The 16,350-nt window shown below is 36.0% G+C and overlaps 1 protein-coding gene across 2 annotated transcripts in view; it reads left to right on the forward strand.

The window, feature by feature from the left end:
- Positions 1-16,350, forward strand: part of LOC149805124 (uncharacterized) — a 94,528-nt gene that overhangs the window by 61,189 nt on the left and 16,989 nt on the right. The window contains exons 18-20 of one of the 2 annotated variants that reach the window (XM_089947594.1): positions 4,837-5,113; positions 6,355-6,405; positions 9,059-11,083. In XM_089947594.1, coding sequence (XP_089803720.1) covers positions 4,837-5,113; positions 6,355-6,405; positions 9,059-11,083 — 2,353 coding nt within the window. The remainder of the gene's footprint in view (positions 1-4,836; positions 5,114-6,354; positions 6,406-9,058; positions 11,084-16,350) is intronic. The other variant, XM_089947602.1, reaches the window with a different exon arrangement.

The following is a 16,350-nucleotide window of genomic DNA, read 5'->3' on the forward strand; positions in this document are numbered from 1 at the left end:
TAACCTAATTCTTATAATTATTTCTATGCAAATGTAAACTATGCAGTTTCCCATTTGTGACTTTTGGAACGTTTTCCAAGTGAGCTAAAGAAAAACCTTAAACAAACATGCAAACTAATTTCTTTGAATAGTTTTGGCTGTGTTCTTTTGTGTGGTGTACCGCTTTGTAGTTTGTTACCGTGGTTGAGCAAATAAAGTGTGATACCACGTCATTTTTCATTTAATTTTTTATCAGATTAATTAGGATCAATTACCAAACTTCCATTGTTAATGACGGGACTATAATTGGCGCTGTTAAGGGAAATGCACAAAGTCAGATGGCTTCTTGTTATAGAAACACACCTTTCTGAGGCAGAAATTGACTTCATTTTCTCGTGCTAATATTTTATGACTGTGTTTACAATGGTCACTGCTTTGATTCTACAGAACATCTGCTGAAGTCAAGTCTTTATTAGCAAATGGCATAAATAAACACTGACTTTTGATAACCAAAACGTACTCGCCCATCGGGCTATTAACATTATGAAAGTTACTTGCAGGAAATCTACTAGCCTTGGGCTAGTGGACTACCACTAATGTTGAACACATATATTCTATTTCAATTGATTAATCAGGCCAGTTTGTACTTCATCTCTGAGTTGTCTGTGACACACTGGACAGGAGATGGAGCTTGGGGGGGTGCTGGATTAAAAAAGGATATGCCGCTCATGCTTCTGCTCTGCAATTCTCCTCAGTTCAAAGTCTGTAGTTCCAGTATGGATGAGACTGCATTAGGTGCAGTGATCATGTGTGAGAACTTCCAAAGACTCATGGGGGGAACAGTGTTGATGTGTTTTAAAGGTGACATGAGGGAATCTTTGACCACCCTGAGACTGCTCTCCCTCCATCAGCTTGCGGTAGAAGTTTGTATTTGGTAGTCATTCTTCTGGCATCCTGGTCACATGGCCTGCCTGTCTCAAGTGGGACTTTATCAGTTAAGTGTGGATGCTTGGAATGCCTGCCTGTGTGAGATCCTCATTGTCTGGTCACCTGTCCTGCCATCTTATCCTCATCAGTTTGTTCTGGCAGCCAATGTGAAAATGATTCAGTTTCTTGGCATGGAGTCTGGACACTGTCTCGGTTTCACATGTGTACAGTTTTGTTTGCCAGCTGATGCTTCCACATGTTTGAGCATAATCTGCCTAAGGCCACACTTGCTTTGGCAATTCTGGCATTGGTTTTATCATAGATGTTGGACTGCACGTAACAGTGTACTGCAAAGATAGATGAACTTATCTACTGCATCCATGGACAGAGCTGAAGCAGACCAAGCTGTGAAGTAGCACAGGTTTTGTACCCAGGCTTAAGATTTTATTTTCATCTGATTTTTAATTTATGGTACAATTTTTTTTATATTTTTTTTCTTCATTCATTTACAAAACCTAAAGATGGATTTTTAATGTTTAAGGCGTGTGTACTAATCTGTAGTCATTGGGCAGAAACAGTTTCATTTGAATATTTGTCATGTTTAAAAATTACAAATATTTGACAATATTTTCTTCTTGAAGATTTAAAAAACATCACTGCTTAAACTATTCTTTTGTGCATGGAGTGTTTGTCTTTCTGTTTTTTTCTGAACCTTTCATCACCTTACAATTTTATGTGGCAGCATATTTTTCATGATGCATTAAATGGATATGTTTATACATTGAAAAATATGGTCTTCCAAAATTTCATGTGGGTTACCATAGTTTTCCTTTTGGTAATCAATCATACCACCACACATAAATGTGATGTATTTACCCTGTATATTAATGACTATTGCAGAGTATGTATTGCATACGTGAATGAGTATATGAATTGAATGAGTGGATTGCATGTTGCATGCTTTTCATGTGAGACCCAGTTTTAATGGTTTACCAAGGTGAAGTGTCAGCTATGCTTGTAATACTTTCTGCCACTCTAACATACTCAAAGCTTGCTGCTTCCACCCAGTAAAATCTGGTTTTTATGGGTTGGCAGTGATAGTTTCATACAATGACTTGTATCAGGTCAGGGATTTGTCTTTTGAGTGGGCCTATGGAATTGGAAATTGGTATAAGGAAGAACCCTGTTAACATTGGAATCCTCAGACATTAGTTCTACAAGACATACTTCAACCTGTGGATGGTATGCACCTGGAGTAAATCGGAAGGTTGTTGATATTGGGGGGGTCAAACATTCAAGGGTAAGAGGCACCAGCAAACAAGAAAAATTGATTCCACATAGTATGGTTAGTGTTTCATTCAAGACCTGGCTTTGTGGATTTTGAGGTCATGGTCACTAACAGGAAGGGGAAAAAAATGGTTTCTGGGCAAAATTTCAGCCACTGACAGATTCATAGTACTAATGTTGATCTTTAAAATAAAGTTCTAGGTATGTCAAGAGGAGCCCAACTCAAATATGGGAGGTCATGGGTTCAAACCCCGGCCGAGTCATACCAGACTTTTTAAAATGGTACTAACAGCTGCTTCACTAGGCACTCAGCATTAAGAGGTTAGTATTAGGACTCATTGGCATGGTGTCAGGATAATGTGCTGGGCATCACTGTAAGCTGTCACATCTCAAACATGGTAGCAATATGACTGTAAAATTGTTAAAGCTATGTTAAAAATCCAAATCACTCACATCAAGAGGAACATCATTTAAATATTTACCTTTGTCTGAGTTGGGAATTTGAGGTCTAATTTGGGAAAATCGCCATTTTTGTATTGGGTCTGGAGTCTATATTTTGCCCAAATTGATATAGGAAAACATCTGAACTCCATACAGTACAAGGGGCCCAGAGTGGATGGGTGGTCTAAAGCGCTTTCCATTACAGATTACTGCCATCTCACCTCTGTCTGCGTGGGTTCAAGTCTTGGATTCATCCAATGTGGGTACGTGAGAAAACTTGCCAGTAGCTTCTCATGGGTCGGTGGTTCTTTCCGGGGTTTTCCCGGGTTCTTCCTCCACCATTAATACTGGCCGCCATGTATAGCCTATCATGTGCTGAAAAATGGTGTTAAAGCCTACAACAACAACAACAACCATACAGTACCAGTACTTTGATACCAAAGAAAAGTTTGTTGTTTGACAGGTTACAAATATTTATACTAGTTTCTTTGTATGGTTGTATATGTATGCATGTCATTTAACAGCATGTCAGCATAATCCAGGCTAATTACAGGGTTCCCATGCATCCAGGAAAAAGTCTGGAGAAATGATTTTTTTCCTGACAGTGAAAAGTCCTTGAATTTCGCAAATATTGACGAAAGTCTGGAAAAACCCAGGAATTTTCCTCTGCAACTTGACGCCTGAAACAGTTGCGTAACTGAATCGTAACTGAACTGATCGTGAGTTAAATTTATCGAGTTCTAACCAGAATATTAGGCAGTTGAAGTATGGATCATTTGGCTGCTTGCCATAAATAAATTTGTTGAAACAATCCAAACGCTCAGTGGATTAGATTCGTAGACTTTTTGTTTCACAGACGGTTCGATATCCATATATTTTTTATATGGAAGGTATGTAAACCAGTCAGGACAAGAGGCCAACATGATGGCATTAAAGCATAGCGGCTTTGCAGATGGCTAGCAAACTTTGCTGTTAAGCTATTTTGTGGTAGCAGCAGACTCCAAATTTTTTATATGTAATTGCTTAGAACTCACACTCTACCCTAAATGTCCAAATGTGAAAAATTTGGTTAGAATATTCAGAGGAAACCCAGATTAGAAAAATCAAATCTCTCAGCTGAACGTTGGTGCGAAACTATTACACAGTGACATGTAGCTTGAAGCATTGGTTTCAGATCTTAAGTAGAACGCAGGTGAAACGGGAAAGTGTTGTCCCTTTTATTATATATTAAGAAACGATAAGAGCCCATGTATCAGTACAGGTTTGGGGACTGGTTTATGGAACTACAAGAAGACAAGTTGATTTTACAGAAAATTCAGTCCTTATTTATACAACAATATATAATTTTGAAGGTCTTTTGTCTAAATTTAAATCAGCCCTTTCGTAAATGTCCTTAAATGATGGAATTTTAAACCAAATCGTCTTCATGAGTTTAGGTTGGTTGAAAAATCTTGTTTGAGATTTTATTGGCACATAAATTCAGGGTTAAACATTGAACGTTACAAGATAAGATTCTAACACTTTGCATTTTTTTTTCATGCCTTGATAGGAAATGTTCACTTTGTATAACATGCACATATCTTGCACTATAATTCTTTGGAATTAAAAGTTTGAAAGGAAACAAAATAATTTATGCTGATTATGTTGTTTCCATGTAGCATCATAATGCAGGTCAGCAGAGTAAAGTTAGGATATGTATTCTGTACATTGAAATGGCTTTAAATGCCAATTTATAGGAATATAGTCAGATTTGTGGTTTTGTACATGATTATCTTTTCTGACATATATGTTTTGGAGAGTCTTGAAAGAGAAACGTCTTTAGATTCAGAAAATGCATGTTTTCTAATCCAAAATGTTCTTTAATTTCATTCAGAAATGGTCATACATTAACCTTGAAAAAATTAATTTCATCCTGGAAAAGACCTGGAAATGTATATTTAGAAAAGCATGGGAACCATGTATTTAGAGCTGATGCAAAGTTAAATTATAAAAACAGAGATTAAAGAGCAAACCAAAAATTTTGTGTGAAAAGGGGCTAGCATTTCATTTGTCAATTATCTACTGCATTATTATTAATATTTACAGTGGCTACTGGAGACTGCAAAACCTATAAAAGAGGTAAGGTATGTAATCTTCATTTTAAATTTTCTACTTCATCCAAACCAAGAGATTTATCTGGTTTTTTTCTGTCTCTCTTTGAAGGTCCTGTGTAAGACAAAACCACCAACAAAACCTCTTAGTCCACCTAACCATTCTCACCCAAGCCTGTCACCTGATGTTAGCAGTAGCATCAAAGCCAAATCTCCTGCCTCCGTACTGTCTACTACATCATCATCTCACCCAAGCCTGTCGCCTGATGTTAGCATCAAAGCCAAATCTCCTGCCTCCATATCGTCTACTACATCATCATCACAATCATCTAAGTCTCGGCCAACTCGATCCAACAGCACAGAATTCCAGGTTCTTGACGGACTTCCTCGTAAGCACATTTTGAACCTTTTTTTATGTTGTTTTATATGTGCAAGTGGACATATAATTGGCATTAATCCAACAGATTGTCCTGTCACAAACCTGTAAATACTCTGTACTCTAGTTTATTTTTAATTTCAATAATTTTTGCTGCAAAGTCCTAAACAATTGTAAGTACATTTTGCTCATATTTCTTTATTGTTATGGTCCTTTATTATCCTAAACTAGGCATGCCATTGGCTGTCTTCCTAGCAATGGTGTAGCTTCCTTAGCACCTGGGTAAAAAAAATGCTAAACTTCTCTACAACAGCTGAGCCAGTTTCTGTCAGACTTTGTAAGAATGCCGCTATTACTAAAATATATTTTAAAGAATCGGTTATATTACTTTCTCTCCAGGACTGCCATACCATTTCAGACAGATGTGATGCACAAAGTCATAGCTTGAACACCATTTACATTTATAACACAGATGACATTTCATCATCATGTCTGGCTGGAGTTACTTAAAGTTGAAACAGATAAACAATGTCAGATACAGTTTGTCTTGCATGTGTGACTGCAGATCATGCAAAAAGGGATTTGACAAGCCATTGATGATCTGTGAACACATTTTTATCACTTTGATTTCATTTGAATTTGCTTTTAATCATGTGAACGAAATATGTGATGTATATGTTGATCATCACATTGTTGGGTAATGGCCCTTGGTCAAAATGAATTGTTTAATGGGTTGTGAACAATCATGTTTTTGTGTGCTTGTTATTGCATTGATAATTTCTTTTAATTTTAATATGAATGTTTACTGTTAAATCTAAATGTTTAATTTACATGCTTATGTTATTAATAGTATCATTTATCAGTTTTCTTGTTCACATGTCAAAAGTCACTAAATAAATGTGCTAACTCTTATTGTTTACCACTACGGTGGCCTAGTGGTTAGAGCGTCTGTCTCGAATGCGAGAGGTCATGGGTTTGATCCCCAGCCAAGTCGTACCAAAGACTTATAAAAATGGTACTAACAGCTGCCTCGCTTAGCACTCAGCATCAGGAGGTTAGTGTTAGGACTGGTAGGCCTGGTGTCAGGATAATGTGACTGGGTGGGACATCATGCTATATGTCTGTAGCTAGACATCACTATAAACTGCCACACTGCAGACATTGTAGTAATATGACTGAAAAATTGTTAAAGCTATGTTAAAAATCCAAATCCCATACACACTTACTGTTTAAAATATATTTCTCTTTAACTAGCCAAAAGACGCAGAAGGAAGACATCAGGAATGTTTGATTCATCTACACAAGGTGAGAAAGATAGAATCATTGATAGGAATGACACTGAGACAAGGATCTGGAGTGTGGGGTTTCCTTGTTTTGGTTGCAACAAAATTTATTTAATTTAGCTCTACTAGTCATAACAGCTGGCCTGTTGTCCATCGTTCATTGTCCTTCCATCTGTTAGCACAAGTTTGTTAGTATTACTCCTCCTAAACTACTTGCAGTTTTGCTTGAAACTTTACATACATATTCATCCCATGGTCTAGTTGTTCCTCGGTGTAAATGGTACTCCTTGGACATCCAACATGGCTACAGTACATCTCACTTGTATTTTCAGAACCCCATAAATCACAGTGGTGGACTTAATCTCTTCCATTTTTATAACATTGCAGAGGTCTTGCTAGGATTTTAAAACTAGAACTAGGAGTCCAGGACTCCCATTTTGGTAAAAATAGAAGTCCCAACAGCAGAAATTGCAGTTACCTCCCAAAAAACTATGCAAATTAGAAGAATTATTGTTGCCACTGAGTTTAATTTCTACATTCTTTATAACACCGACATAGCTCTTGTTTGTCCATCAGAGTGAGACTAAAGTTTGTCAGTCCAAAGAATGTCTTATTCCAGGCACTAAGCTAGGCATCACACACTTTCTTACACTTAGCTACTGTCCCATCCGAACTATCAGTTCTAGCAACTTGAGCACTCTTCTGAATCTCATTACAGTCTTCATCAATTTGCCATTTAACCCAAAATACTTATCCAAATTTGCAAATGACATTTTGTCGAAGTCTCAACATGTCTTGATTCTGAGGTCACATGAACTGCTTATTTTGCTATGCTCAGAAATTAAAACAATAATAAAATATAAATGTTTATTTGATGTACTCTTATAAATGACCACATGTACATCTCTGGGTCTTTCTGCCTCTCACAGTAAATATCAATGCATTGTCCCACCCAGCCGCCAGTAAAAGCCTTTGAACCTGCCACCCAGCTATTGCATCATGTTCTTTTGACATATTCTTATAATGGCAATATTCTGTCATTGTAAATATCAGCACAGCTAATTAATCAATACATTTTCCCACTAAGCAGGTGGCTGAAGCAGGACAGGCAAGTCTTTGCATTTTGCCATCCACCAATCACATGCGTACGGAGGACTCTCACCTAAGTGATTTTTGACGTCTAAGATAAAACATTGGCATCCTAATATGCGTGATTAAGCTTTTCAGAGACCTCTGACTGTGTTCAGTTTGTCACTGTCTTTATTTTAGCAGATCATCCGATGAAGCCAATTTTATTAAGGAGAGACTTTCAAGTTTCTCAAGGGTTATATTATTTTTAAAAAATTATCTTGTGACGAATGAAAGAATAAAATTCCCCAATCAGAAAGAACAATAAATTAAATGACCAGTCCCATACAGTATAAATACAGTCAGAATTGAACTAAAATTCGTAGCTGAGCATATGTATATTCAGACTCATGACTGGGTTTTACTTTTCAAGGACAAAACACATTTGCATTTAAGTATAAATTCTGTGTTTTCTGTTTTGTTGTGGGTTTTTTAAACAGAAGTGGCTGTCATCAGGAATTTAAATATTCTTATCTCAATGTGGTCTCATTTGATCAACACATTTTCCCACTCAGCAGGTGGCTGAAGCAAAATGGGAAGTCTTTGAATTTACCACCCAGCTATTACATGCATACGGAAGACTCCAGTGTAAGCGATTTTCTGCGTCCCAGATAACATATATGCATCCAGATATGCGTGATTAAGCATTTCTGATACCTCTGCCTCAGAGGATAGCTTTTCATGTTTAAACAAGAGGATAACTATGTACTTGTACAAGAGACGCTCAACAAGGTCTCATCGTGCAAGTTTGTTGAGATTTCTTCGAATAAAATAAAAGCGTAAACTAATTACAAAATGTGTCAATCAGCCTTTTGTAAATGAAAAAAGCATAATAGTGTAATGGCAAGTTGACTGTTTGCTATTTTGTACTAATAAATGTTACTCTTACAACTATAAATATTGAATGTGTTATTCCTGATTTTAACTGGAATAAACGAGGTAAGGAGGCCATGTATTAAGTGTAGTTACATATCCACTTTGATCTTCATTTATAGTAAATGATATCCACTTGCAGTGTTTACAATGTAATTTAATGACATGGGGTTTTCACTTGAAGACTAATTTTTTTATAACTAGTTGGTCTGGAATGAAAATGGTGCCAATCTGATCTCAGATATGGTTTTCACAATGAACAAATTGAAAATCTTATTCTCCTGAAGATGGTCATATAAACATATATAAGTTTCACCAAATGTCTTCTTATGGTGTCAAGCTTGTCCTAAATGAAAATGGTGCCAATCTTGCATCCAGTATGATTGTCACAGTGGCTTATTTGAAAATCTTGTCACTCCAGAATATCAAACATGCTTGTCAGCACTCAGCAGTTAAAAAAGAATTGGTCAGAAAGTAAATGTTTTCCACCAGACCAAATCATCTGTCTGTATTGGTTGTCATCACAGTGCACACATTATCTCTAGTCCTAATGCACATGTCAAAATATTTTGGGTTGCCACACAAGTATAATTGCTACACATTGCTGTTACCCATATTATCCCTGAAATCTCGCCACCAGCTATATAAATAAAATGTTCCCTGTCTGTTTTTAGGTTCGGAGTCCGAGGATAATGCCCAGTCTGATGAAGGAGAAGTTGAAAAGGAGGCATTTGGAGAGGAAAGTCTGATCAAGGACAAGAAAAAGAAAGAGGACAGGGAGGAAACTGAAGAAGTCCAAGAAAAGGAGGAGGAAGATACTTCCATGGAAGTGAATAAACCGATAGACAGCGTTGAGATGGATAGTGATATAGATAAAAGTCCACCTCTTCTTAGCAAAATCACTGACTTGGACAAAGGTCTTGATGGGGAAGGGAAAAATGATTTAGATATGAAAGATGAAAGTTTTGATTTGGAACCTGACAGTCTAGAAATGAACGAGTTCCTTTCTGTTGTCCAGAAACAGGAGGTTTGTGATGCAGTGGAGAAAGATGTTAAAGATGCACATTCAGACAGTACAGAGAAAGAAATGACACCAGAGGTAAATGATAAAGAAGAGAAAAAAGTTGATGTTGAAGAGAATTCCCCAAAAGCTGAAGTAAAAGAAACTGAGAAAGAAATGGCAAAAGAGAAGAAAAAAGAGGGTGAAAAGAGAGTGAAAAAAGAGTTTAAATGGGAAGTGGATGAGGGATTAAGTTTTTCAAAGAAAGGGGACATCAGTGAGAAAGTAATGAAAACTGGAGAAGAAAAAACATCTCCATATAAGTCTTATGAACTGGAATCACCTTACGATTTCAAGGATGACCCAGCTTTGGAAAAAGATTACAAGATTCGGGATAGAAGGAAACCTTATGTGCTGCTTGAAGAAATTCACAAAGAAAATAAGAGTGAGTTGACTAAACCTGAGAACTGTTTTTCTGACACCACAGTATCACCTCCTATGTTGCAGCGAAGGAAGTCATTTGAGGACAGGTTTACAGGCCATGAAAACAAAGCAGTGCCATGTGATATCTCTGATGAAAAAGATTTGAAAGAAAAGGCGAAGTCAGATACTGAAGCAGAGAAGAAGGATAAAATACCAAAGGGAAAGAAAAGAGAAACTAAAGTAATGAGGAAGACAAAAGCAGAGAAAAAAAGTTTTCAGGATGTTCCTGAAATTGTGCATTTAGAACAGTCTCACATGCAGGATGTAGTTATTGAACCTGTGACCAAAAGATTCAAGGAAGATCCTTCTAATTCAGTGCAGGAGATAGAGTTTGGTGAAGGAGGTGGAGATGAGAATGAGGAAGTGAATAAGGAAAGTTTAGAGAATGATAAAAAGAAAGTGAAAAAAAAAACTAAGAAAAAATTGCAGTTGGAAATTTGTGTGGATGAGGAAAACAAGGACAAGATAGTTGCAAAAAAAGAGAGAAAATTTTCAAAAATGAAAGGAGAAAAGGGTACCATTTTAAAATCTAAAGAGCCAGTAAAGAAAGCAAAGTCCAAAGACAGTTCTAATGAAAAAGATTTGCCTGAAGACAGTTCATTCACATATACAAAAAATTCTGAAAATGTTGATATTGACTTACGGTGTGAGGAGAAAATTTGCTCTTGGTCAGCAAGCCCAGAACCAGCTTTAGAAAAGAAGTCAGATGTATGCGAGTCTCAAGGTTATAAATCTGAACTTCCTTCAGTGTCACATGTTGAAAAAGATTTTAAAGACATTTTGGACATTTCCGATTCCAGTGTACCAAAGGAGGATGGCAAATGTGAAACCTCCAGTCGAGTGTTTATTGTAAATACTCCACCAACTTCTCCTGAGCAGGATGAATCAAGTGCTAAAGACAGTAAAATTGCTGAGCAAGTGACTCAGAATGAACAAATCAAAGAGAACCCCTCCTCATCTTGCAAAGAAGAGGAGACAGACTCTAAACATGACACTAATAGTCAACTCACGGGAGGAGAATCTCCAGCTGGTAATGTAAGTCCTTCCTCCAATAGGAGTAGTGGCAGCAGTGGTATTGTGGCTGGGTCAGAGGGAAGCATTGATATTCCTGTGCCCATTAAGCGTCATAGGGAGTCAGATGACTTAACACTGCCTAAACGGAGGAAACGATCCAGCCATGGGAAATCTTTACAAGAAAAAATTAGGAAACCAATGGGTGAGTTTTTTTTAAGAAACTGTTATTGGTTTTCCAGGCTTTAAGTGGTCAGTCTCAGACAGTCCATATTCAGGATAAAATTAGGTCAACAATACCTGTATTTTTTGAAAAAGCTAAATGAAAATCCGATATGATGACATGCATTTAAGTTGTTATTTGTGGTTATTTGTTCATTACATCTTCTGTATAGTAGATCCTATTTCACTTACACTTATGAAAATTGCTGTGTTGATGCAAGGGCAGAACAGTTTTTCAGAATATCTTTGCTTTGTGTAATTGGAACTTTATTGATAAATAAGGTCATGAAGACCATGTGTGGTCAGGTGTAGTCAATATACAGTTTATTTTACCATGCAGTATTTCCTAAAGAAAATTAAACAAACCTTGACTTAAACCTTTACCAATTACTTTCAACTAAAACAACTTAAAAGACACCGTTTTTTAGAGCAGGAAATTCAAAGTCCAACTTGTAAGCAATCGGGTAAGAGGCTTGTAAGTGTGTGTGTGTAGCAGGTTTCATTCAAATTAAGTGTCAGGTAATTTCCTTACGAAAAAGACTATTACAGATTATGTGAACATGAATTAACAATAAAATAAATTTGATTGGTTATAGTCAGAAACTCTGACCACTGACAGTTTGTGTTACTTTGGAGGTTTATACAGTCACATGATTATGCCAATAAGGTCATAGTGCCTCAGTCTTGCTTTGGTTACCTATGTTTAATCAGCCAGTTGAACTGAGATTACCACAAGTAATTATTCGGCACATGTGATACCTGCAGTAACTATTATCAGCTTTAGCAGAGGAAAGAAAGCTGTTATGAGCCCACTCTTATTGACCTTACACACTCCTTATAAGCTACTGGCAGCCAATTGTCTGAGAAGCCTGGTTACCCGATCCAAACATTTGGTTGTCCTGGGCAACAAAGGCAACATATTTTTCTGCAGCTGGGATTCATGTCAAGATGAGTAAAACTACCATATCAAACCTTTATCACTATGTCCTGAATTTCTTGTTTGAGTGTCTTTTGGGGTTTTAACTATTTGTTACACCTGCAGTATCTTGGGATTCTTTTTTCTACACTTGTGAAATTTTACTTGTGGAAGCATCTCCAGGAGGGTAACTGAAAAAAACTAGGCCACTGCAACATAATTTTCATGTGTGAATGACTTGTGTATTTTGTGCTGTTTATTGCATTCTTGACATCTTAGACCCTATTTCACCTACATTGATGAAAATTTGTGTGTGGATGTAAAAATAGGTCACTGCGAACACGATTATAACATTCTCTGTTGTCTACTCCATATTTTTATATTTTATGGACGAGATTTGTATTTTTGAGTAAACACCATGTTGTAAAGTGCTTTATTCTAACTGTTTAGTGAATATCAAATTACACATGATTATAGAGTGCTGTAAAAATTTGTTTCATAGTTGGTTAATTGGTAGAATGATATTCATAGTGAACCTTCCCACCCATGTTTTTAATGTTTGTGGATGTGTTGTGGTTATCAGGTCCATCTAGTCTGTGTTAATGTGGGAATTGGTTCTACATATGACCTTTTCTTGGTGTATACCAGTTGAAAGAGCGTGGTTATTTTTATTTCAGCCATATGTTTTGGTCCTGGATATACCCATTGGGTGGTTGTATTAATGTTAGAAGAAGTCAAAAGTCCATATTTGCAGAAATTGTGGATATTTACTAAACTTCCTTCTCTTCATGTGAGCTATAAATTAATGTTTTTCTTATAATTGTGATATACTGTCAAACCCATCAACAGTAGCCATCCATGGGAAAAATCAAAACCGGCTGTTTTTTTACAGGTGACCTCTGTACATTATTTCACTTTTAAATTGTTTCTCAGCAGATACCACACACTGAATTTGAGATATCAACATTTTCAGAAATTTATACCAGGTACCCATCAATCATTATGATCAGTTACCTGGATACTCAATCAAAGGGAAACTGTATTAAATGTGAAATGAACTGCTGTGTTGTAGGTTTAGACATGCCAAACCCCAAGAAAGGTATAAGCATAATTTGTTACTAATATAAGTGGCAAAAAAGCTTAATCTGAGCATAAAAAGAGCAATCTATATATTACATGCCATAATTATAGAAAACTGTATGAAAAAGGTACATATTTATTTTATTTTGCATACATTTAATTTTGCTGCTTACCTGAATCTGCAGTTAAATTTTTTGTCACAGATCGGCTAAATCCATGTGGATTGGATTTAATATAAGAGTCCCTCGATAACTCACGCCCTGATAACTCGCTAACCTGCTTATAATGCGGGGTCAGGCATGGATCCCATTTTTACATCAGAAAATACCCCAAAACTAATCCCTATTCGTTGAACTTTAAGAAAATCATGATCAAAATTGGTAACAGAAACTTTGATATATCACTCGTTTTATCATCAAAAACAGTAGATAGGACCTGGAAATTTTAATCAGCATTATGAAATATCAACTTTATAAAGAAGTCATAAAAAAAATTTTACATTTTCTTTCCAAATGACATTCTCAGTACAACGTAATTAACAATATTCAAGGAAATTTCGATCAGTGAAAACGTCACTTACACCTAGTGGAAGCAGTACTTTAATAAATAAATGCTAAATATTTTTTTATTAACTGAAATTTGTGTTCTGGTTCTATCTTTTAGTCCCTTTTAAGTGTAATCATCGTAAGTGCAATGTGTCCTCTTGTAATTAAACATAAAACATGAGAACCTTATTAAGTGCCAACCGTGTTTTGATATCGGACTGGCAGATGCATTTGTTGTATTGTTGCACCAAATAAAAGTGGGCCTCCTTTTCTATTATCATGTTATTTATGTCATGAATCAAAGAATGTGGAATTAACAAAAAAGTTAAGAGGCATACAAATCATGCATGCTTAAGAACCAGCAGCTCCCAGTCGTATGTCAGGTAACTCATTTCAGTCGATCAATCGAACACTCTTATTAATGTTATTGTGTATGTAATTTAATTAAATTGCCTTAAATTAACCTACTCAATCATAACTGATTAAATATAGCAAGGCAACAGAGGTCTTACTAGGATTTTAAAACTAGGACTCCAGGACTCCTAACTTGATAAAAATCAGAGTCCCACCAGCAAACGTTGCAAGTCCTCTCCCAGAAATATGTTGAAGTGGCTAAATGTCCATTAAAATGCCAGGAATAAACAGATATAAAACTTTTTCAGTTTTATTTATTTGTAATAATTTATTCTATAATGAAAAAAACTATGTATTAAAAATTGATATCATGTACAAATATTATATTTTTCAATATAGTTCACTTTTGTCTGTCGCATTTCACAGAATTTTCTGATGCATGGTTTTGGATCGTATTCTCCACACTAGGTCCCTCTTCTTTGATTTGCATCATTTGTGTTAAGGTCTCATGTTTTATTCTGGACCTTCCCTTAGTCTTGATTTTTTTCTGCACACTGAAGCCTCTCTTGCATGTCATGGATGTCACTGGTGACACCAACACAATCACAGCATGGAGTGCAAAGTCTGGAAATCTCTGTATTCTTGAAGTAGAGTTGTAGAGTCTTCTATCATTGTGCAGTTCAGTGATTTTGTGACTGCCTAGCAAGTAGGTGGGCTTAAGATGTCTCATGATTAGAAAATGTGGAAATTTGCAGATCAGAAGAACCATTAATTGCCCTTGATTTTCATTTTCCACATTCTTTACACCACTGGCATATAGCTCTTGTTTGTCAATCAGGATGAAAACTAATTGCCATCTAATTAATTGCCTATCATCTATACTTGCATGTAAGTCAGCTCTACGTGCAAACTGCGTAGATACAGATCTGCCATCGCATAGTCAGTTGCAGATCTGAATCTATGCAGTTTATTAGGAGTAGTCAGTGGAACAAAAAACATATACCCTAATCAGCAGGAGCATTATGCAAAAGCAGAACAGGGTCTTTGTTGTTTGCTGTGTATATTCAAGTATAACCAGTACAAGTGATGCTCGATTTATGCCATAGATACATTCCTGAGGTTATGGCATAAATTGAAAGTAATTGTTCCCACTGAATATGTGTAAATTAAGGAAGTTCTTAGACAAATTCTACCTGTAAATTTTCAAGTAATGATAATTTTCAAACAAGTTAATACATATTATGTACACAAGTTGCACTTGAGTCACAGCGCATGGTACCAGTGATGCATCAAAATGAGGACAGTCGTGCGAAATTTAATGGGTTTTTTTTTCATTTTTTAAATGGTGTTAAAAAGCAAATAAATCAGATTGGCATATGCAGTGTTACCCTGCTATAGCACGCTCCATTATAACACGAATTTGGGTATAACATGGTCGCTGCGTGGCTCCCAAAATTTTATATACATGTATTTTTTTCACACATGAAAAAACTTCTTTCTTAAAAGTATGAAGAAAACAAAAAGTTTATTATCATTTTGGGGAAGAAGAGATCATGCACGAATAATACAAGACGATCGGGGCATGGCTTCTGAAATTTTATATGTATTTTTTCTCATACATGAAAAAGTAGCATTTTCTTCTTAAAAGTACAAAAAATAAAGTGTAAAAAGTTTATTCTAGGATCACGTATTGCTTCACCAATGTTGCAAACTGCGGTTTTATTTTCCTATTGGTTCCAAAATATATCATCTGGTGATTTTTTTTAATTGCCATATTGTTGGCTGTTTAAACTTCTATATACAACCAGTGGAGAAATTCAGAGGCCCCATAAAGGAAGCCGCAAACTTAATATAAAATGCACCTAAATTTATCTGTTGTTACATAAACAATTTCTTTATTCATATTGACATACCATCTTAACAGTGCATTGTTATATCATAATCTCCTTATGTTGACATCGAGCGTGAGTACTGTATGTTGTGAGATATCTGCTTCTTTTTTCTGTACTAATCTTTGTCATCAGACGTGAATACTGTTGACCCTTTGTTGAATTTCTGACACATGAGTGGAAGGCAGCATCACTCCTCTACCACAAACGTAACAAAAAAACAAAAAAAAATAAAGACAACAAAAAACCCATCATACTTTGGTCTATTCGATAGGTAGGGAGGAACTGTAACTACAATTGACCAAACGACAGCCAATTCCTTTTTTAAAAATGTACCCAGATAAAACAGTTTGCTGAAATTTCAAGGAAAACTTTAACATTGAAGCACCGACTGTTATGAAAACATACTAAGCAAATTGGAAAACAATCAGTCTCAGTCATGCAATACAATTATTTGATGTTGCCG

This window comes from Sinohyriopsis cumingii, chromosome 2, assembly GCF_028554795.1.
Source record: "Sinohyriopsis cumingii isolate HCF-2022 chromosome 2, ASM2855479v2, whole genome shotgun sequence".
NCBI lineage: Eukaryota > Metazoa > Mollusca > Bivalvia > Unionida > Unionidae > Sinohyriopsis > Sinohyriopsis cumingii.